Raw genomic sequence first — 20,517 nt, 5'->3', positions numbered from 1 at the left:
AACAACCCAAAGAATGCCACAAGGTATTTTAAAACATCTTACTGAATGTATCAAAGGGCTTGTGAAACACAAAGCTTATCATCAGAACCCAAGGGCAGGGGCCCGGAGGAGAGAAGCCCCCCCTCCCGCCCCTGCCCCCACCTGGCTGCCCGTGGGGCTGCACTGGGCCCCATGACTGGGGCCAGCAAGGTGGGGAGGCTAGGGTGGGCAGTGGGGCCCGGTAGAACTGCCTGTCAGGTAAGGGCAAGCCAAGACCCCTCCTCTTCAACATAGTGTCCGTGGCCCTGGCTGGTGGTGCCTCCAGGCACCAGGCACAAGAAACGTACATCTCAGGTGGAGGACACCATCAGAGCATCACGTTGGTGACGTAGGGTCACCAGGTTCAAAGGATGCCACAGCTGAGGTGTAGCAGAAACAACACACACCACACAGAGTTCAGATACCACCCTCTACTGCATCTAAAGATTAAATAGCTGAGAATATTTACAGGGAACAGAAAGCATGAAACGATTGAGAGTTTAAAATAAACCAAATAAAACTCAAAGTATAAATAACTGAAAATGAAAAACTCAGATGTTGCCTTATAACAAACTTTTTAGCATTTAATAATCAGAGCTAAAGAGAGAATTTGTGAGCTGGAAGGTAGGTGTGAAGAGATTATCTAGAATACAGCAGAGAGGGATCCCTGGGTGGCGCAGCGGTTTAGCGCCTGCCTTTGGCCCAGGGCGCGATCCTGGAGACCCGGGATCCAGTCCCGCGTCGGGCTCCCGGTGCATGGAGCCTGCTTCTCCCTCTGCCTGTGTCTCTGCCTCTCTCTCTCTCTCTCTCTCTGTGACTATCATAAATGAATGAATGAATGAATGAATGAATGAATGAATTGTATTAAAAAAAAAAAAGAATACAGCAGAGAGTGCTAAAAAGACAGAGATACCTAAGAGAGTGGGAAGCCTCAGAGACCCGAGCTCTGTGACCTCAGTCAAGGGGGATGGCACAGGAGCAAGAGTGCCCAGATTTTCAGAACTGATGGAAGTCACCAGTTCAGAGTCCTAGATAGGATAAATAAATCTACCTAGGATTTCACATCACTAAACTGAAAAGAGAGAAAAATCTTGAAAACTCTGGAGTAAGAAAACCAGTTCCAAAAGAGCAGCAGGTACCCTGGCAGCAAGTGGAAGGTAGAGGGGAGTGGCATTTGCTTGAGGATGCGGGCCGGCCAGAGTGCTGGGTGTGTGCTGTGCATTGGCCCCTCCAGCCAGGCATGACACCCACACCTCAGTGAAGGAAATTACGAATCCGGCTCCTTGTGGTGCTGGCCACACGTCAAGTAGTGGAGAGCCAGCTGCTATCCGGGACAGTGCTGACACAACATTTCTACAGAGCCATGTTCATTTTGAACAAACTTGACTTTGAGGGAGAAAGGAATATAAAAGATGGAAAGTCAAAAAATAATAACAGATCGTTTAATTAACTAGGAAGTCATGACAAATTTAAAATCATACGTATATGGTAGCATAGCCTCAGACTACATAAAGAAGTACCATCTCTGAAGAGAAGGTGCAAGTGCACAGAGCGGTAGGTGTGAGGTAACAACAGGTGTAGCCAAACCTGGGTGGCACTGGGGTGGGGGTGGGGTGGGAGGACAGCTCTCCCATTTGCTTCTGTCACCGAGTGCGGGGACATCCCCTCCTTTTCGCCTGATTTTTCCTTGCCTCCTGTTGGTGAGTGTTCCAGGTCGGGGCAGCCTGGTCACTGTCCCATCCTGAGCAGTCTCTGCTATGTGTCTCAGGCGGTGGAGTCCATCCAGGCGGAGGATGAGAGTGCCAAGCTGTGCAAGCGCAGGATTGAGCACCTCAAAGAGCATAGCAGCGACCAGCCCGCAGCAGCCAGCATGTGGAAGAGGAAGCGCATGGACCGCATGATGGTGGAGCACCTGCTGCGCTGTGGCTACTACAACACAGCCGTGAAGCTAGCCCGCCAGAGCGGCATCGAGGTGGGCATGCACTCGGGGCCTCTTGTCACCTCCCCAGGGCTGGGCCATCCTGGAATGTGCCAGTTCGCTGCGAGCTGTGCAAGCTAGCACTTTGGAGAGCAGCTCTTGGGATCGGGTAGAAAGGGCTAAACCCTTCTTGCAAAGGTGATCCAGATCCAGTGGTTGAACTAAGGTGACGACTCAGGGTGCTTCTCATTTGGCAACATGTTATGAGGAAGAATGCAGAAGGGAACTTTTCCCATTCTATATTTATATACCAGGTGTGTTCCTGTGATTGTTTTTACTGGTGTGAGATCTTTTTTCCAGGGTGGGGTGCGTTTTCCATCTGTCTGTCTTTAGTGGTACCTATGATACAGGTGTAGGAATGGACAATGCTCTGACCTTCAGTGCACGTGCAAGCCAGGCAGCTTGGAGCTTCAGAAAGAAGGCTGCTTGGCAGTGGCAAAGGCATCCTGGCATGGGGTAGAGGTCACCCAGTGCTCTCATTCCCTGTACCAGGGCTTCACAGACCCATGTGCACCTTTCTCTAGTCTTCAGGCTGGTTTAGCTGGGAGCTGCCTCTCTGCTGTTGGGTAGTGTCTGCCTCCCCAACCCTGGTCTCCACCCTGTACCCAGAGATCCCTCACCCTGTCTTCCTTCCCTATCTAGCACGACCAGCTTGTACCTGATTGACCAGCTCTCTTGACCTTGTGTATGCTTGGCACAGCCTGTTCATCTGCAGTAGTCATTTGGGTGCTCACAGATACCCCATCCCTTTTTTCCCTGCTACTGTGAGGCTGTGGCCAAATGTTCCTAGCTTGGAGGAATGTGTGCTTTGAGGGGGAGAGAGGCATGAGGTCAAACAGGATTGTTTACAGGGGTGCATAGGGTAGAGGGGCAGGAGGGCTAGTGATTTTCAGAAAGTTGGTTGGGGTGGGTTTGCAGAGATGAGAGGAAGCTCCCAGGACAGACCCGGGAGCTGCCCTATACTAAGATGGGGGTCTGAGCACCTGCAGAACTCATAGAGTGGGGCTTCCCCTTGACTGAGATGGGTACGGGGTAGGGAGGGGAGAGGTTGAGTTCAATAGGCTCACTCTGGTTGCTCTGTGAAGAACAGAGTATGGGGGGCATAGGTAACTCAGGAGGTTGTCCTGTGTGATTCAAGGTAATGGGGGTGGTCACACCTCAGATATCTTGTAAAGGGGGCACTGTGAGATTTCCATGTGGAACCTCCAGCTTCACAAGTATGTATAGAAATTAAGGTTGCTTCTAGAAGCAAGCAGAAGAGGAACCTCACGCCCTTGGGGGTGGGGTGAGGGCTTCTGACAGGATGGGGTGCTGTCACCAATGAAGAGGCTGATATATCAGGTTCATTAACATTTAAAACTTCTGTTTGTCAAAAGATGCCATGAAGAGAGAGTCCATGGGGTCAGCCCAGATGGGGGTTGTGTGCCTCACCACTCGGAGCCTTGGTCTTGGTGGACAAGCATATCCTTGCTGGCATCTCTGGCCCTTCTGAATTAGAAATCACAGTGCTGGAATCTCACGTGGGGCGGACACCTGGTAGTCTGGCATCATTTCCAGCTGTGGTGTGTGTGAGCCATGTTGTCCCACCTCCGGTCATCTGGTTTAACACCCCAAGGTCTATGAATATCCGAGAAACATCAGCAGGAGAAAGATGTCAGAGGCCAGACCCTGAGGCCTTACAGACCAAGGACCCTGAGGCACAGGCAGAAGAGCAAAACTGAAAACTAGAGATGGGAAATAAGGAGAGAAAGATGACCCTCATATAGGAGACCTAGCATTTTCCTGTGGGAAGGTTCTAGAAAAGTGAAAATGCCAGAGAGATGGTTCACAAGAGCAGCTGACCTCTGAAATGATGTAGGGCCAGGGTGCTGGCTGCGGTGCCCAGCACTCCCTGTCAGGTCCCGTGTCAGAAGGGTAAAGTATGGGGGTGGGAAGGGCCAAGGAATGCAGGGTCAGTCCTGCCCCTGTCTGACCTGGCTGCCCCAACAGGCTGGCAGTCAGGATGTGGGGCCAGCAGAGCCTCGTGGGGTCTCTGGCCATGTGAGGTTGGGGATCTGTCTGGGAGCCCTTGTGTGACCCACCCCAGACTGCCCATTGTTGAGCTGTGGTACAGTGTGCCGACCGGACACCTCACAGCCCTTGCCTTCTGTTCAGGGGCTCTCCTGCCCTTAACCAGCTATTACTTATCCATGGCAAGACACCGAGCAGTAACTCTGCTGGCCTTTGGTTGCCACATAATGGCACTCTGATTAGTATTTTTTTCTTGTTCACTATGAATGTCTAGTTTTAACTGTGGCATTGTTAGCCATAATGTACTTCTTGCCATGTAAACAAAAGTTTCTGGCTTTCACCATGGTTACTTTTATACTTGAAACTTCGTGTCTTATGCTGTACTCACCAGAAGGACTGTGTTCCTTCTCCAGACACTGCTTCTGGGAGAAGCAGGACACGGCTGTGGCTGCATAGACATGCAAGCCCTGTAGTGAGCCGGCCCCTAACTCAGTTGGCCCCAGGCAGACCTTTGGTGGAGGCATTGTGGCAAGAAAGCTGCCATGTGCTGTGCTTCCCCGTGCTGAGGTGCTCGGCGTGAGGCCTGAGAGTCACTGGAACATACCTGAAGAGAATTCAAGGGAATTTTTTGTGTTGGATGTTACCCCTCCTTTCTCTGAGAAACTGAGCTTTAGTAACCATGTTTGCTGTAGTCATTCCAGATGGGAGAGAAATTTATCCTTTGAAATTTGTTTTCTTCAAATTGCTCCCCCTCCTCTGGCGGCATACAAGCATGGTCCTCTCTTCCCCGCCTCCGTGGCAAGGAGGTTGTGCTCTGACCTTTTGTTGGGGATTTAAGGCCCTGAGCACCCTGTGGATGTTGTGACCCTGGGTCCCTGCTCTGCTTGGATCCTCCAGAGCTCAGCAAATGTGACTCCATAGGCAGCAGAGAAAGGGAGAGAGTAAACAGGGAGGCAGAGACAGCCCTACCCATCCACCCTTGCTGCTCCTTCTCACAAATCTCATTCACGTACATCTTTGGAGGGAACAAAACAGTGAGGGTATGGGTTGCTGGGGTTCCCAGGTTTATCGTGAAGGGTAAAATGGATTCAGGCCTCTGCTTGGGGCCCCTAAGGGTCTGGGTTGGGGCTTTGGTTTGGGATAGTCTTCCACCTGTGCTGGGGATACTGTATCCTACTTAGTGCAGTGCAGGCCCTGGCCAGTGTGCAGACATCCGCCCGCTGTGGGCCTGCCCCTTGTCCCAGGGCCCCTCAACCTGGAGGAGCAGCTGGAGGAACTGCCCAGGTGGGGTATGCTGGAGGGGGGCATCCAGGGGTGCAGGGAGAGGGGAGCCCGGGAGGGTCCGGGCGTCCAGTGCTCTGAGCGCACACTGCTTCCTTCCCCTAAGGACTTGGTGAACATCGAGATGTTCCTGACGGCCAAAGAAGTGGAGGAGTCCCTGGAGAGGCGCGAGACTGCCACCTGCCTGGCCTGGTGCCACGACAACAAGTCCCGTCTGCGCAAGATGAAGGTGTGCAGGCTCGCAGGGCGGGGCGGGGCAGGGGCGGGGCCGGCACCTGCCCGGAACCCACGCGCCTGTACCTGTGAGTTTGGAGTTCTGTGCTTCGGGGTCAGAGGGTGGGGTTGTTGGGTTTGGTGTGGGTTCAGGATTTTTGTTTTGGTTGCAGTGTTTGGGTTTTAGGTAAAATCCCTGAAAAGTGCACCCCCCTTCTGCATTATGGTTTGGCCATGTGTTCTGAGCATGAGGTTCTGAAGGAGCGAGGTGCCGACTGCCTGCGTGTGCTCAGCTTGTTAGCTGCTGCTGGGTCTGTCCTGCCCCTAGTCCCTTGGTCACTGATAGAGGAAGGCCCCCTCCAGAAGCCTTGTCCATCGGGCAGAGTTCTAGGCTGGGATACTCTCCAATACAGCTGTTCTTGAGACCCACAAGCAGCTTCACGGATTGACACTTAATCATAAATTATAGAATCTAAACATGCTTACTGATAGGTGTTGTCACCATGGGGCTTGCAGAAATGTTTAACTTCAATTAACCTTCCCCTGCCTCCGTTAGAAAAACTGTTTGTTTTCTGTTTTCTAAACCGAGCACCTTTAACCTCTCCCCGGTTGAGCTTGTCATGTGCACATAGTCACCAGCCAAGGGTGACGCTCTCTGCCACTCAGGGCCGCCAAAGCGAGCACGACGTGAAGACGGGACGGAAAAGTAGAGTGGCCAGTGGCTCCCCTAAAGAGAGTGAGGATCTTGGTATGGAAACCATAAAAGGAAAGCCAGAATTGGTATGTAACACTCACCCTGCTCTCCTGCTGCAGCCCCCATAGCTGTGCCGCACAGTGGGAACCCCGTCACAAGGAAAGTAGGCTTTCCATCCCGACAGGTAGTTTCTGCAAGCCCTGGTACCTCCAGACAACACTGCTGCTTGGCAAGGGCACAGCCACACAGGCCGGGTCCAGGCGGGGCCTCGCAGCTGCTGTGGGAGTGGGGTGGGCAGGCGGCCGAATCCATGGATAGCAGATTCCTGTTACCTGGCCATTTAACTGGAGAGACAAGCTAATGACACAAAAACGTGCTTGTTACAAAATATCAGCTGAGCAGGGTAGGGCACCAGAGTGGCCATACAGCGTGCATATGTGTGTGTACACATGGGAGCTCACACATGCAGGCTGGGGGGGGCGGGGACAGGAGCTTGACGACAATGGATCATTCACAGCAGTCATGAGATTCTAGGCAAGAAAAGAAACTTTGAGACCCATGTGTCCTGTGGTTAGAAAATATTTCTAAGACCACAGGTGTGCTGAGTGAATATCTGTTGCGTCAAGTCCCATCTCCAGAGCTTATGGACAGTTGAAGCAACAGTGTATGTGCTGCGTGTCAGGAAAGCTGGATGGGTCACAAATGTGCAAGCGCCAGGCCTTTTGCAGGTAGCACATGAAGAATGTATTCAGCCCTCAGTGCTTGGCATGATCACCTGGAGTCATGGTATTTTATGTTTGAGTCTAAGTACCTAAGTTTAGTACATACGTACTTGCTTGTTAGTGAACTGTTTGGAAGGTGACCTGCTAGAACAGAGCTGTTAAGATATTAGAACATATTTAAACATGTCAGTTGTGTAAAGCTGTAGCATGTCGTTTACTATGACCTTGTCCATCTAGAATGTCCACCTGGCGGCTCCCTCCTGGTGTCCCCTGAGTGCAGAAGCGGCAATCATCAGCTGCCCTGGGGAGGCAGGGCATCTCCCCACTGGTCTCTGCCTCGTGGCCTCTTGGTCTGGCCTTGAAAGGGAACTCATCACTGGGGCTGGGGCCTCCTTTCTGTCTGCTGGTCTGTGGCATGCCTGCCACTCAGCACATGGCATCTCCTCCATCCACTTGGGTGTCAGGACAGACTGCTGCTTTGGTGCAAAGGGCAGGGGAGGAGGGGCCAGGCCAGGAAAACATGCCTTGCTCTGAGGACCTGTGGTGTGGACGTTTTGGGCACCAGCTGGGGGGCTCTCTGCACCTTCACCTCTGACAGCCTGGTAGGCTCCAAGGTAGGTCACATCAGCCAGCGTGCCACCCTCATGTCCATGGAACAGGGCAGGGGCTTGGTAGAGGGCACGGTCCCGCAGTCTGGCTGCAGTGCTTCATGGGAATGCCAGTGTGCACGCACGGAGGCTCGGGTAGGAAATTCCACTATTGGCACACGAGTGTAAGAGTTAGATGTTTGGGGTCTGACCGATGGACTTGCCGTGTAGAATATCTGTCCACGTCATCTTGTGACTCAGATACTGTGGAAGGCAGGATGGCAAATGAGTGGAAAACGCAGAGATTTTTCTCTTGTTCTATTAATTCTACATATTCTGTTTCTGATTGGAAACACTGAGTGTTTTCTGAAACCATGTTGGAGACATTATGGTTTAAATTACCATCTTTGTAAGATCCAATTTTTTGTCTTAAGTTACAAGAGTTCACTTTGCCTGCCTTCCCATCCCCAGCCACAGGAGTTTGAACTCAGATTAGATGTTGCTAGGATAGCAGAGTTAGCATCCATACAAATGACCCCACTGGTGGCACTCTGTTAGCGTCTCCTCAGAACCCCGTGTGAAGTTGTTGGACGGATGCCTATCAGACACGGGGCTACCTGGCATAGCAGCACCTCCCCGCCTGGCACCATCTCCTAGCAGCTGCTATCCCAGACTTGTCATACTCCAGCGCCCTCCTCAGATCCTGGGGCTTCCACTTTCTGCTGTGACCAACTCTCCAGCTCTGTGTGCCTCCTGTCCTACCCACTCTTGCCAGGGTCTTTGAACTGTCAGGCTCTTCCTCTGCCCCGAATATTCCCCCCAGGTGTCCCACTACGGACGGTCCCCACCTCACCCTCACCCCAAGAGTCCTCACCCAGTCCCGGCTCAGGGACCTGGGTTCCCTCACCTGCTCCACTCCTGTTGCTCCTGCTCACACTCTGTGAGGAACCACCTTCCCGCCTCCTCCCACTGGGTGTCAGGCCCCAGGTCGGGGCTAGCCTCCATCTCCCAGAGCAGGTGGAGGTGGGATGCCTCATGGAATTCTGAGGCCAACGGAGGCAAGGTCCTTCTGGCTGAAGTTGCCAAATACAGTTAAAGGAAGGGTCTGAGTGCGTGCCCACGTGCTTTTACGACTTCATGACAGTGAAACAATCCAGAGAGCTGCTTTGTCCTCATGAAGGGAAGGAGACTTGTCTTCATGGGGTCACTTGCTTCACCTGGGAAGTCGTGTCCCACGCCCCCCTGAACTGCTGACAGCCTGCAGCATCCTCATGGTGATGCGTGGCTGCTGCTTACCCTCGGGTGAAGCCTGGCTGCCCACCCATGCCCGTGCCTGCCTGTCCCGCCATTCCCAAGCCTAGCCCATGGGTTTCACTCAGGGCCATCGGCCCCCGGGTGCAGCACTGCTTCTGCTGTGCTTGGAAGGCTGAGCCCGCGTGCATCACAGCCAGGAAAGTTGACTGTGGGCTGAGATGACAGTTTTATTATCAGACCCATCTCCCTGGTGGCTCTAAGCTTCCTTGGCGGGGTGTGCAGTGTCCAGCTGGTCTGGTGGGGTCAGCCTGTGGGCATGGCTCTGGTGACTCTCCCCAAGCCTTGTCTTGTCTTTACCCCCAGAGCTGCCTGGAGTTCAGCCTAAGGATTCAGGAGTTCATTGAACTCATCCGGCAGAACAAGAGACTAGACGCCGTGAGGTACGTAGAGAGGGGCTCACGGTTCTTACCAGGGAGCAGACTGCCTTCTTGACTTTGATGGGACAGGCCTCATAGGCTCTGGGGGATGAAGCATGGAGTGTCCAGCAGGTCTGCCCTAAATTGGCTGGGCCCTGCCTGTGAGGAGCAGGGTGCTGACGCCTGGCACCCAGGCTCCATTCTATCCAGTACACTCAGGGGGTTGGCTCTGTCTCTGGAAATTGGATGGGGAGTCATTGCAGAACTGGGAGAGCTGGACTGTCTCTGGGTTCTCTGGGGCTGTGCGGGGAAGGGGGGGCGTTTTGATAATTCGTGCCATGGGGTGTGGGTTGATGTACACCAGGGTCACTTGTAAAGGCTTGGACAGGTGCCCTTTTCAGTTGGGTCAATGCCTCTGGGTGTTTTCTGAATGAGATTCTGTGCTGGGTGCCTTGAGCCAAGTCCCCGTCTCTGTTCCTTTGAGGAAGGGGGTCCTGCTGAGCTGAGGTCCTGACAGACCCTGGCCCAGGTCACAGAGGTGGGGCTCATTTGGCACTGAGGCTTTGGCATATGCTGAGCACAAATTCTTAAAGGTAAAAAAGCAAACTCAAACGACCCAAAATGTTTTCTAGACATGCAAGAAAGCACTTCAGTCAGGCTGAGGGGAGCCAGCTGGACGAGGTCCGCCAGGTCATGGGCATGCTGGCCTTCCCACCAGACACGCACATCTCCCCGTACAAGGTAACCTATGCCTGTGGGCCCTCGGGGCTGGGGAGGACCTGGTCTGTGGTTGTGCTCCTGCTTGGGGTGTGACACACACTGTACTGGGCTTTGGCCCTGGCATTTCTGCTTTGCCAGTAAGAAGTTTGGATCAGAACAATGCACAAGAGGCTGCAGCCTTGAGTGCCTCACCTGTTGCCCTCACCTTTCTCTCCCACTGCCAGTGTCCTTCCTGACCTCTGCCATCTCTTCCAGGGCTTGTTCTCCCCTGCTCCCCTTGGCCTTGTGGGTCCGTGCAAGGATCTGGGCGGGGCGTCATCATGCAGCATCACTGGCCAGCCCACTCGGCTTTGCCGGGCAGGGCCTCTGGCTTCTTGAAACCAGGTGACGGCTGGAAACCTTTGGAAACCTAGGGCAGCCCTCACAATCTCTCATCTGCCTTTGGGGTCCTTCCCTTGTCTTGAAAGATGTCCTGTGTTCTGAGCTGAAGAGCTCCAGTTCCTGGAGAACCTAGGAATTGGGATAGCCTTCCCTCATTCCTTCTGGCTCCTCCCGCTTGGGGGTCCTTGGCCATCAGCCTTTGGTCATGTCCACACTGTTGTCCTTAGAAAGCCTCACTCGGCCACACCCATGGTGTTCTTTCTGGGGCGGCTTTCTCGTGGTTTGCAACACAGACGGGAAGTTTCCAAATCGTCAAGTCCTGCTTTGTTTAGATGAGCAGCTCCATCCCTACGTCATTTTTCTGTTCCCATGTTTTACTGTAAATGTGTCCAGAGAAGCCAGGCATGCCTTTATTACTTGGCCTAGGGACAGTGTCAGTCCTGTTTCTGGTGTGCTTGTGCATTAATGCTGCCTTCCCCATGACTCCTGCACGATGCCACCCTGCTCTGCAGGCTGGGGCTCCTCCCGCTGCATGGGCTCTGTTTAGCCACACCCCCACGCTCTCCCGGCTGTGGCCACACCTACAGGTCCACCCTTGGTTTTCTGTTTTCCTGTGTCTGGGGTGCTATGACAATCCCAGACTCAGAGGCTGCTTTCCACTGTTTGGAGTCAGGAAGCCCGAGATCAGGGCCTTGGCAGGGTTAGAAGAAGCCCTCTTCCTCCTCTGTTTTTACAAGGAAACTAGTTCCCGAAGACCCCACCCTTGTGACCCCATGTGCCTGTAGGTCCACACCTGACCCCATCCATAGTGGGAGATGCTCACCCATGATGTGGCTGTCCTGGAGGAGGAGTGAAGGAAACCGCCTTCTCTGTGGGCTGAACTGGGCTTGTTCCCTGAGCCTTGATGGTGGGCTCTGCCCAAGGCCCACCTGCCCCCTGTGGTTTTGTGGGCATCAGCACCTGCCAGGTGGCCCAGCTGAGCTCCCGATGGCTGGAACACTTGGCCACAGGCCTTCTGCGAGGCATCTGGAAGCTTCTCTACCCCAATGGGACTCACATAGTTCTTTGGTATCAGGGATGTCCTGTAATAAATCCTCGGGTCATGGAGATTCTGCAGGAATGAACGTGAACTTGGTTTAACTGACAGCGTCTACAGTTTCTCCTCTGTGCTCTGGAGAAGGTTTGTGAGAAGTGCAGAAAAGGGCCTGCCCTAGAGAGTGAGATGCCCACTCAGGGTGCATCTGTAGAGCATGGGCCAGTCCTCACCAGATATGCCTCATGATGGCATGCTGCTCTCCACTGCCTAAGGACTGGACAGCTGACCCCCTGGGAGGCACTGTGGCAGCGTGGAAGAGAAGCCATGGCAGCCATCAAGGCTGTTGGCGTAGGCACCGCCTACAGCCACACAGCCTCTTCACTATGGACATGGACAGCCAGGGTGCACACACAGGGGAGGGCCCAGGAAGGGAGCCCGGGACGCTGCAGGAATGTGCCGATGCAGTGCCATGCCATGCTGAGGGGACAGAGCCCTTGCCCTCAGCCCCTTGTGGCAGGAAGTCACAGGTGTGTCTGCCTGGGTCACATGACAAGCAGGACGAAGTGCTCTGGTCAGGGAGAGGTGGCCGCACCGGAGTCCCAAGGCCAAGGGTCGCAGGGGGATGGGGTGTGTGGAGCCCTGGAATGTGCGCTGAGTCCTTTGTGGCTTTGCTTTGACAAAAATAACACTAAAGACCTGTTTTTGTAATGTTGGAGTTAAGCGTGATGTCTGCCCTAAGCCCTGTGGTGCTCCCCTGACCCCGCACCTCCTCCCCTCCAGCCTGTGTTGACTTTGCATCTGGGAAGCTTTGGGACACACAATGACCAGGCTCAAGTCCTGTCCCGAGGTTCTCCAGCCTCCAGGCAGGGGTGGTTCTGGCCCAGCAAGTTACTTTCTGGAGTGAGACTGTTCCCCCAAAGCCTCGGTGCTTTGACCCATGCTGAGCCATCCTTCTGCCCACTGAGTCCCCCTCTTGCCAGGAGGCCACCGGACCCCCGCCCTTTAGCGTCTGTGTCTGTGCAGGATACATCAGCGGTCCGTTAAGCAGACTTGGGAGTCCAGGCTGTGGGCACCTTGCATTGTTCTCCAGTGGGCGCCTGTCAGTTCGGGGGGCTGTGGTTTCTGTTGCCTTTCACCTGCATGGAAACAGTTTGTTGTTTGCTTTTGGTGGGGACGGCAGTGTGCTTCCGTGAACCGTCCCCCTCAGTGTCCCCAACATGCTTCTGCCCTGTCTCTTCCAGGACCTGCTGGACCCGGCCCGGTGGCGGATGCTCATCCAACAGTTCCGATATGACAACTACCGGCTGCACCAGCTGGGGAACAACTCTGTGTTCACCCTCACACTGCAGGCTGGCCTCTCGGCGATAAAGACACCGTATCCTTCTGGCGGCCAGGGGCTCCCATGTGCCCTTTCCGACCTGAGGCCCCATCTGGGGTAGCCGGGGTGGTTCACAGGGCTGTAGAGACCTTTGCACCCTGCACACTGAGGCTTCACTCCCCACACACTGCTGGGCACATTGCATGATGACCACAAGGCCAATGTTGGCTTCCTTTCTGGCAGCTGGGACTGGGCGCCATTGGGAACAGTTTCCCAGGGTGATTCCTGAGAATTTGCTCCAACTTCTGTTGGTCTGTGCCCCAGCTGCCTCCGGCCGAGTGTCTCCTCTTATTTCCAGATGCATGTGGTGGCACCACAGCAGCTCCCCTGCCATCAGAGCTGTGGGGTTCTGACCACAGCTCCCAAGGGTCCCCCCTGAGTGTGACACCTGGGCCCCTGCGGACCCTGGGCTGTCTGCTTTAGTGGCCATCTGCATGATGGGACCCGCCCTGAGGGGCACAGGGCAGCAGGGGTGCCTTCCACCACCGCACAACCCTTCCTTGACCTGAATGCAGACAGTGCTACAAGGAGGACGGCAGCTCCAAGAGCCCCGACTGCCCCGTCTGCAGCCGTTCCCTGAACAAGCTGGCACAGCCCCTGCCCATGGCCCACTGTGCCAACTCCCGCCTGGTCTGCAAGATCTCGGGTGACGTGATGAATGAGAACAACCCGCCCATGATGCTGCCCAACGGCTACGTCTACGGCTACAATGTGAGGAGCCACAGGGGCCACATGGGGGAAGGCCAGGGTGGGACAGGGGCAAGAGGTGTGGTCTGGGAATGTGGGGGGAGGCATGAGGGGATGCCTGGCAGTCCTAAGTGTGCACCAGGTATCTGCGGGGTGTGGGGTGTGGGGCACGGTTGCTGGGCATGGGGTGTGGGCTCCAGGTTTGGGCCTGAGGGGCAGGTCTTGGCCCCGGGTACGGAGGACTCAGACCTGTGCTGCCCCTGGAGAGTGGAGGTGGTGGGGACCAGGAGGTGGTGTGCACGAGGGAAGCCGAGCCCCCCACCCCCCACAGCGGTGGGTGGGTGGCTGCGTGCCCTCATGCCCCCTCCCCCCACATTGTGTTCAGTCTCTGCTGTCCATCCGCCAAGATGACAAAGTCGTTTGCCCGAGGACCAAAGAAGTGTTCCACTTCTCCCAAGCCGAGAAGGTGTACATCATGTAGGCTGGGCCGCCCCGCGTGCCCCTGCCTGCCTGCGTTTCTGTTTCTTGCGACCAAAGATCAGTGAGCGACGATGGGTACTCCAAGGAAGGGAGGGTCGGGTCCGTACGCCCGTGCTAGGGGACAGCCATGCCGCTGCTAGGACTCCGAAGCGCGTGAGCTACTGGACGCCTTCCCCTTTCAGAGAGACCTTCCCGCCGCCGAGGGAGCTTCGGCCGCTTGGGAAACAGGAGTTGGTGATTTCCCGCGCCCCCGACCCCGCCTCCGCCCGCCCTGGTGGCCGTCCTCAGCTGGGCCCATGGGGCTGCACCTGTGCCGCCGCCAGGCGGGCTTAGGGTGTGCTAGGTTCAATGTCACGTCATTCGTGCCGCCTTATTTCCTGCTTGAGAATGTATTCACGTGGAAATCCACTGGACCGAGTTCTGCAGAGGCCTTGCCGACGGCTCCGTAACTGTAGAGCGAATGCTGTTCGTTACAGAAACTAGTAGTTCAGTCCAAGTAACCACCGATGACTTTTCAAATCCAATGAACCATTGTAGTTTACACAAAACCATACCGTAGAGGTTTGTATTTAGCGCTTATTTTTGCATGTTGATGTTGATTAGCTAATAAACTGTAAATGTAAAACCTGTTAATAAAAGGGTTTTCTATTTCTTATGTCTGTGTGAGGTGGAAGCTGCTGTGCATTCTAACACCCTCTCTGTGTCTGCTCACCCCAGACCCCTTTAGTCCTGCCCCAGGAGCCCCTGGCAGGGTGGGTCCTAGGGCTCCCCGGAGCAGCCCCTGCAGCTCTGCTGTGATAACAGTTGCACCCATGTGTGCCTCATCCCAGAGCCCTGCTCCAGCAGTACTCTGCTTCAGGGGATGCGAGGGTGGCTGGGCCTGCTGAGTGGGCTCTCCCCTGACTCGCCAGTGCATATTGGCCTCGTGATGCTACTGAGTGCCTGGTACATGTGCAAGTGGCTGAGGGTAGCAGCCTCTTCCACACAGAGCCCCTGCTCAGAGCACAGGTTAGGTGCAGGGAGGCAGGGGCTTCTTCCCACCATGCCCTCCACTGTGCGCCCCTGCCCCCCTGGCCTCACTCTGACCACCACCTGTGCCACTTCCCCTTTTCCTGCTTCACAAAGCCATGAGGATACCCTGCCTGTGTGCACATGCGTGTAGCCCACAACACTCCTGCCCTCAGGTCCCTCCTGGTCCACTGTGGTGGCCACGTCATGGTGAAAGCCGCTCACCTCTGGGGCAGCCACAGGGTGACCGGAACTTAGTGATTGGTTACAGCCACACTGGGGATGGATGTCTGGGCTGTTCGCAGATGAAGCCGCCACGCACAGGCTCACATGTTCTGAGCGGAGCTGCTGGGTATTTTAAGTAGACGGTTGTGTGGCCAGGCACCTGTATGCCCATGCCTACTCGCCTCAGCCGTATCTCCACCTGCTGTGCCTCCTCGGCACTTGGCCCTGGGTGCCTTAGATTCGAGACATCTTTTTGGCTGTTTTAGCTCCCTGTGTGTTTTCACTGACGTAGCAATTGCACCTATTGTAACACCGGCTCTCACGAAACGGTGTGATGAGCTTCGGTAAACGTGTACCAGGTGTAGGCACCACGCCCAGGTATATAGCACCCCCAGGCCCCAGGAGGCTGTACCTATGATCGTCACTGGGACTTTGATCTGCACAGATTAGTTTTGGCTTCCTGTGTATTGAAACAGACCATGTGCTTCCCAGTGCCTAACTTGGTTCAGCAGATGCCTGAGGGGCATCCACATGGCCACGTGTGTCAGTGGTCCTCCTGTGTCTCTGAGGAGTAATCCACTTGACATGCACCACAGTGTGTCCATTCTCTCTGTGGACGTTTGGTTTGTGTCCAGTTTCTAGTTACTACAAATCAAGCTGCTATGAATGTTGCTGGAATAGTTGTTTGTGGACATTATTTTCCATTCTCTGCAGTAAATGTGTGGAAGTAACTGAGTCTGGAGTAACTGAGTCACATGGCTGCTGCACATTTATTTAACTTTCAATTGCCAAGGTTTCTCCCACAATGCTGGGGACGGTGTACATGCTCGTCAGCAGTGTGTGACTGCTCCAGTCAGTTCACATCTTGCCAGCATTTGGTGGAATCATTCTTCATGCTGGCTGCTCAGGTGGGTATGCCCTGGCACCTCCCCATGGGCTTACCTGGCATTTCCTTGATGGCTAAGGACGCTGAGCCCCTTCCCATGTGCTGATTGGTTAGTCATGTGTCTCTTCAAGTCTTCTGCCCATTTTTTGTTTGGATGACTTTTATTTGTAGGAATGCAGTACATATTTGGGACATAGATCCTTTGATACGTGTATTTGCACTTTATTGCCTGTTACTTGACCAGCAAAGGTTTTAATTTTAGTAAAATTCACTCTTAACGGTTCATGACTTTTTGTGTTCTGAGAAATATTTACCCATTCCAAGGTCCCAGTGATACTCTGTCTTCTAGAAGATTTGGTTTTAGCTTTTGTTTAGGTTTGTAACCCACTGCACTGAATTTCTGTGTGCGGTGTGAGGAAGAGGCTGAGGACCACTTCCTCCCACGTGTTCATCCTGTTGTTCCAAATCATTTGTTGAAGGTTTTTTTGTCTCTGTCAAATAATGCTACTCCCCTGGCTGTATTCCTCTGGGTCCATTCTGGAAGCTCTCCTCTGCATAACAGCCCTAGGATTGTCCTCAGCCAGCACCCTAGTATCTTGGTCACTGCAGCTGTAAAGTACAGTACAAATGAATCCCTTTTGTTCTACATATTTTCTACTTTTTCAAAATTGTTTTGACTGCTTGCATTTCCACATAAGTTTTGGAATCAGCTTGTAAAAGTACCCCCAAAAAAGTCTGCTGAGATTTTAATTGGAATTGCATTGAATCTAGATCAACCTGGGGATCGTCTTTTCAGGTTGCCATAACAACCCCACACACTGGGTGCTTGAACAAAAGAAAAGCCTTTTCTCCCAGTTCTGGAAGCCCAACGTCGGATCCGGTTGCCCGCCTCTTTCTGGCTCGTGGACAGCCTTCTCGCCTTCTTGCCTTCTTGCTGTGCACTCCCATGGCCTTGACCCTGCCTACTATGAGGATGCCAGTCGTGTTGGATGAGGACCCATCTCATGACTTCATGTGACCTTGGTCACCTCCAAATAGAGTCCACATGGGGGGTCAGGGCTTCCACGTGAGTTTGGGTGAGGGCGACAGTTAAGTCCGCCACAGGGACTTAAAAATTGCAGCTACATTGAGGCCACCAGCCAGTGAATACGGTGTCCTCTATATCCAGACCTCACCTGCATCAGGGTTCTGGGTGCATTTTGTTTATCCTAAGTCATCTCATCGTTTCCCTGCTTTGTTCAGTGTGGTGACATAGACATGTGATTGATCCTCTATATTGATCTTGTATTATGTGACCTTTCTGAGCTCATTTGTTCTGGTAGCTTTTTGCTGTGTTATAAAGCATTTTCTGTGTACACGGTTGTAACATCTGCAAATAAAGACCATTTGCCTGTCCCTCTCTAATCTCCATGCCTCTCGTTCCATTTTCTCCCCTTATTGTGGGGGTAAAGCCTCCAGCACAGTATGAATGGAGCCCTGGTCTGGTTCCAACCTTGGGGAGGAAGTATCCTCTCTCACCATGAAGGACCCTGTCTGCTATAGGTTATCTTAGGTGCAGTTATCAGGTTGAGGGAGTTCACTCCTCGTTCCTGAGTTACCATCATGAGGGCACGTTGAATTTTGTCAAATGCTAATTTTTTCATCTAATGAAATTACCATAAGGCTCCTCTTTGTTCTGATAAGGGTGACACTGACAATTGCATGATTATTCTTGAGCGGTTGAACAGGCCTCCTGAGCGCATGGTGTTGGTCTTGTGTATAGCATGCTGGATTGGACTTGCTGGCACTTTGTTGGGCAGGTTGTCCACAATGTACTCTATTAGTTTTTTAATGTCTGTAGGATCTGTAGTGATGTTCCCTCTCATTCCTGATATTGGTGGTTTGTTTCTTCTTTTCCCTTGATACCTACCTAGAGGCTTATCAATTTCATGGATCATTTCAAAGAACCAACTTTTGGTCCTTGATTGATTTTTCCCTATTGTTTGCCTGTCTTCTGTGTAATTGATTTCTGTACTTTATTGTTTTCTTCCTCCTGCTCATTTTTGGGTTTAATTGTTCTTTTTCTAGCTTCTTAAAGGGAAGATTAGATTATTGCTTTGGGGCTTTTCCTTTCTAATATAAACATTCCATACATTTTAATGTTGTTTTCATTTTCATGCTGTTCGAAATATTTTATAATTTCCATTGTGATTTTTTTTTCCTTTGACCCACAGAAGCCTATTAGCTATACTTGGAGACTTTCCAGATATTTTTCTGTTATTAAATTCTAATTTAATTCTGTTGGAAAATCTACTCCATTTGGTTTCAATCATTTTAAGTTACAGACTTGTTTTAGGTCTGCCTTGGTGAGTGTTCCATGTGCACTTCAAAAGCACATCTGCCTGCTGTCAGGGCACGGCCTGCAGGTGCAAGCCAGGTCCAGTTCATGATGGGCAGCTAGTCTCTTCTACCGACTGATCTCCTCCTTTTTAGTTCTTGAAGTTTACAGGTGACTTTGTCTATGTCCCCTTTACGCCTATGAGCTTTTGCTTCATGCACTTGAAAATCTCTGTTCTGAGGCACAAGCACACTCCTTGGTAACATCTCTGACGTGGGCCCAGCCACTCTGACCCTCATCTGCTTAGTGTTCATATGTTACCTCTTTCTTGATCCTTTTGCTTCCAACCCAAGTCTTAAACCTGAAGTATGTTTCTATTGTAGACAGCATACACTTGGGTCTTTTTAATCCAATTGGACAATGACTGCCTTTCAATTGAGGTGTCTAAACCATTAACATTTTTTTCAAGATTTTATTTATTTGAGAGAGCACTGCAAGCAGGCGCAGTACTCAATCCCTACTCTGAGATCATGCTGAGCCCAAGGCAGATGCTTCACCAACTGAGCCACCCAGGTGCCCCTAAACCACTGACCTGTACTGTAATGATTATTATTACTGGATTTAAATCTGTGGTCTTCCTATTTGTTTTCTGTTCATCCAGTCTGTTCTGTTATCTTTTGTCTTTATCTGCTGCCTATAGACTAAGAATTGTTTTTTTATCTCTGTTGATTTTTTAGCTCTACCTCTGTAGTTGCCCTAGTTCAATGTACCTCTTTGACTTGCCACAAGTGCCCTTAAATATTATACCACTTCATGTAAACATAGGAATCTGGGACATTCACTGCCTCTCTGACCCTGCACCCTGCCGTTGCCATGTATTTTCCTCTACAGACGTTCCATATTCAATACGTTGTTATGCTTTCAGTGAGTAGTCAATGATTTATAAAAGAAATCTGGAACAAAATAGATCTTATACTCACCCACATTTGCCCATTACAGCACTCTTCACTGCTTTTATAGATCTAAGTTTGCACCTGCTAGCTTCTGCCTCCTCTGAAGAACTTACTATAACAATGCTTCCATTGCAGACATGTGTCAGCAATGAATGCACTCAGCTTTCCTTTGTCTGAAAGTGTTCTATTTCAACCTAACTCAGGTTGGGAACGATATTTCACTGCATATATAATCCAGGTTGACAGGTTTTTCTCCCTTTTATTATGTTAAAGATTTCATGCCATTGGCTTTGAGCTTGTGATGTTGTGACCAAGAAAACTGCTTCTCCCTTATCTCTTTAACTGTTTACATGAAGCCCTTCTGCTTCCACTGCTTTTTGTCACTGCCTTTCCACACATGGGTCATGACGTGCCTTGGATGGGCACGTGAAGTGCTTCGTCCTGCTGGGTTTCCTCGTCTCTGAAAGTCCCATCTGGTTCGTCTACAATATCCTCTAGGTCCGAACACGTTCATCTGGGCTAACTCTATTTATTCACCATTCAATATTGAATGGTGCCTGACATCACGAAACAAAATAAAGATCCTTGTTCTCATGGAGCATATGTTCTGGGGCAAAGAGAAAAATAATAACGCTTACGGACCTTGTGTGACAGGAAGCCTGAGCACTTTGAGCATTGCAGGTGCAGTGGAGGAGCCTAAGGAGAGGGAGGGAGGGGCCTGTAGCAAGGGTGGGCTGGGAGCCGCCTTCCCTGCAGAAGCCGGGCTGCAGGAGCCAAGCCATGGTGCTGGAGAGGCGGGCTTGTGGGCAGCATGGTTCCATCCTGGCTGCTGTGAGGTGAATGGACTTTAGGGGTGTGAGGGCAGAAGCTGGGAGACAGGCAGCTGAGAGGGCCCCCAGGTCATTGGCATAAGTGGAAGGACAGACGTCCCATCCACTGAGACGAGGGCGGTAGATGGGAGACAGACTGGGACCCCTGGGTGGACGCAGGTGTCACAGGAAGAGGAGGTGCAGGGCAAATGCACAGCTCACTCTAGGAGTCCTGCTGCAAAAGAGCACCAGTAGCACAGCAGCTGCGGGAGAAGAAGGTGTGGAGAAGGGTCTTGTTGGGACAAAAGCTGCAGTGTTGTAGCAGCCTAGTGGACTAGGTAATCCCTGCATGGGAGATGGAGGGGGCTGCCAGTGGTCACTGGGTGCACACCACAGGCCTGGGATCAGGTGCACAGGAAGGGCTGCTTTACTGAAGGGCAGTTCATGTACCATACAAGCCACTT

At 52.5% G+C, this 20,517-nt stretch overlaps 1 protein-coding gene across 2 annotated transcripts in view; it reads left to right on the top strand.

The window, feature by feature from the left end:
- Positions 1-14,510, top strand: part of MAEA (macrophage erythroblast attacher, E3 ubiquitin ligase) — a 36,199-nt gene extending 21,689 nt beyond the window's left edge. The window contains exons 3-10 of one of the 2 annotated variants that reach the window (XM_077876738.1): positions 1,787-1,990; positions 5,394-5,516; positions 6,167-6,280; positions 9,121-9,197; positions 9,806-9,914; positions 12,552-12,685; positions 13,204-13,399; positions 13,761-14,510. In XM_077876738.1, the coding sequence (XP_077732864.1) occupies positions 1,787-1,990; positions 5,394-5,516; positions 6,167-6,280; positions 9,121-9,197; positions 9,806-9,914; positions 12,552-12,685; positions 13,204-13,399; positions 13,761-13,856 (1,053 nt within the window). In that variant the 3' untranslated portion in view covers positions 13,857-14,510. The remainder of the gene's footprint in view (positions 1-1,786; positions 1,991-5,393; positions 5,517-6,166; positions 6,281-9,120; positions 9,198-9,805; positions 9,915-12,551; positions 12,686-13,203; positions 13,400-13,760) is intronic. The other variant, XM_077876748.1, reaches the window with a different exon arrangement.
- Positions 14,511-20,517: the final 6,007 nt, after the last annotated feature.

Source organism: Canis aureus, chromosome 2 (assembly GCF_053574225.1).
Source record: "Canis aureus isolate CA01 chromosome 2, VMU_Caureus_v.1.0, whole genome shotgun sequence".
Classification (NCBI taxonomy): domain Eukaryota; kingdom Metazoa; phylum Chordata; class Mammalia; order Carnivora; family Canidae; genus Canis; species Canis aureus.
This window is presented reverse-complemented; position numbering and strand designations above follow the sequence as displayed.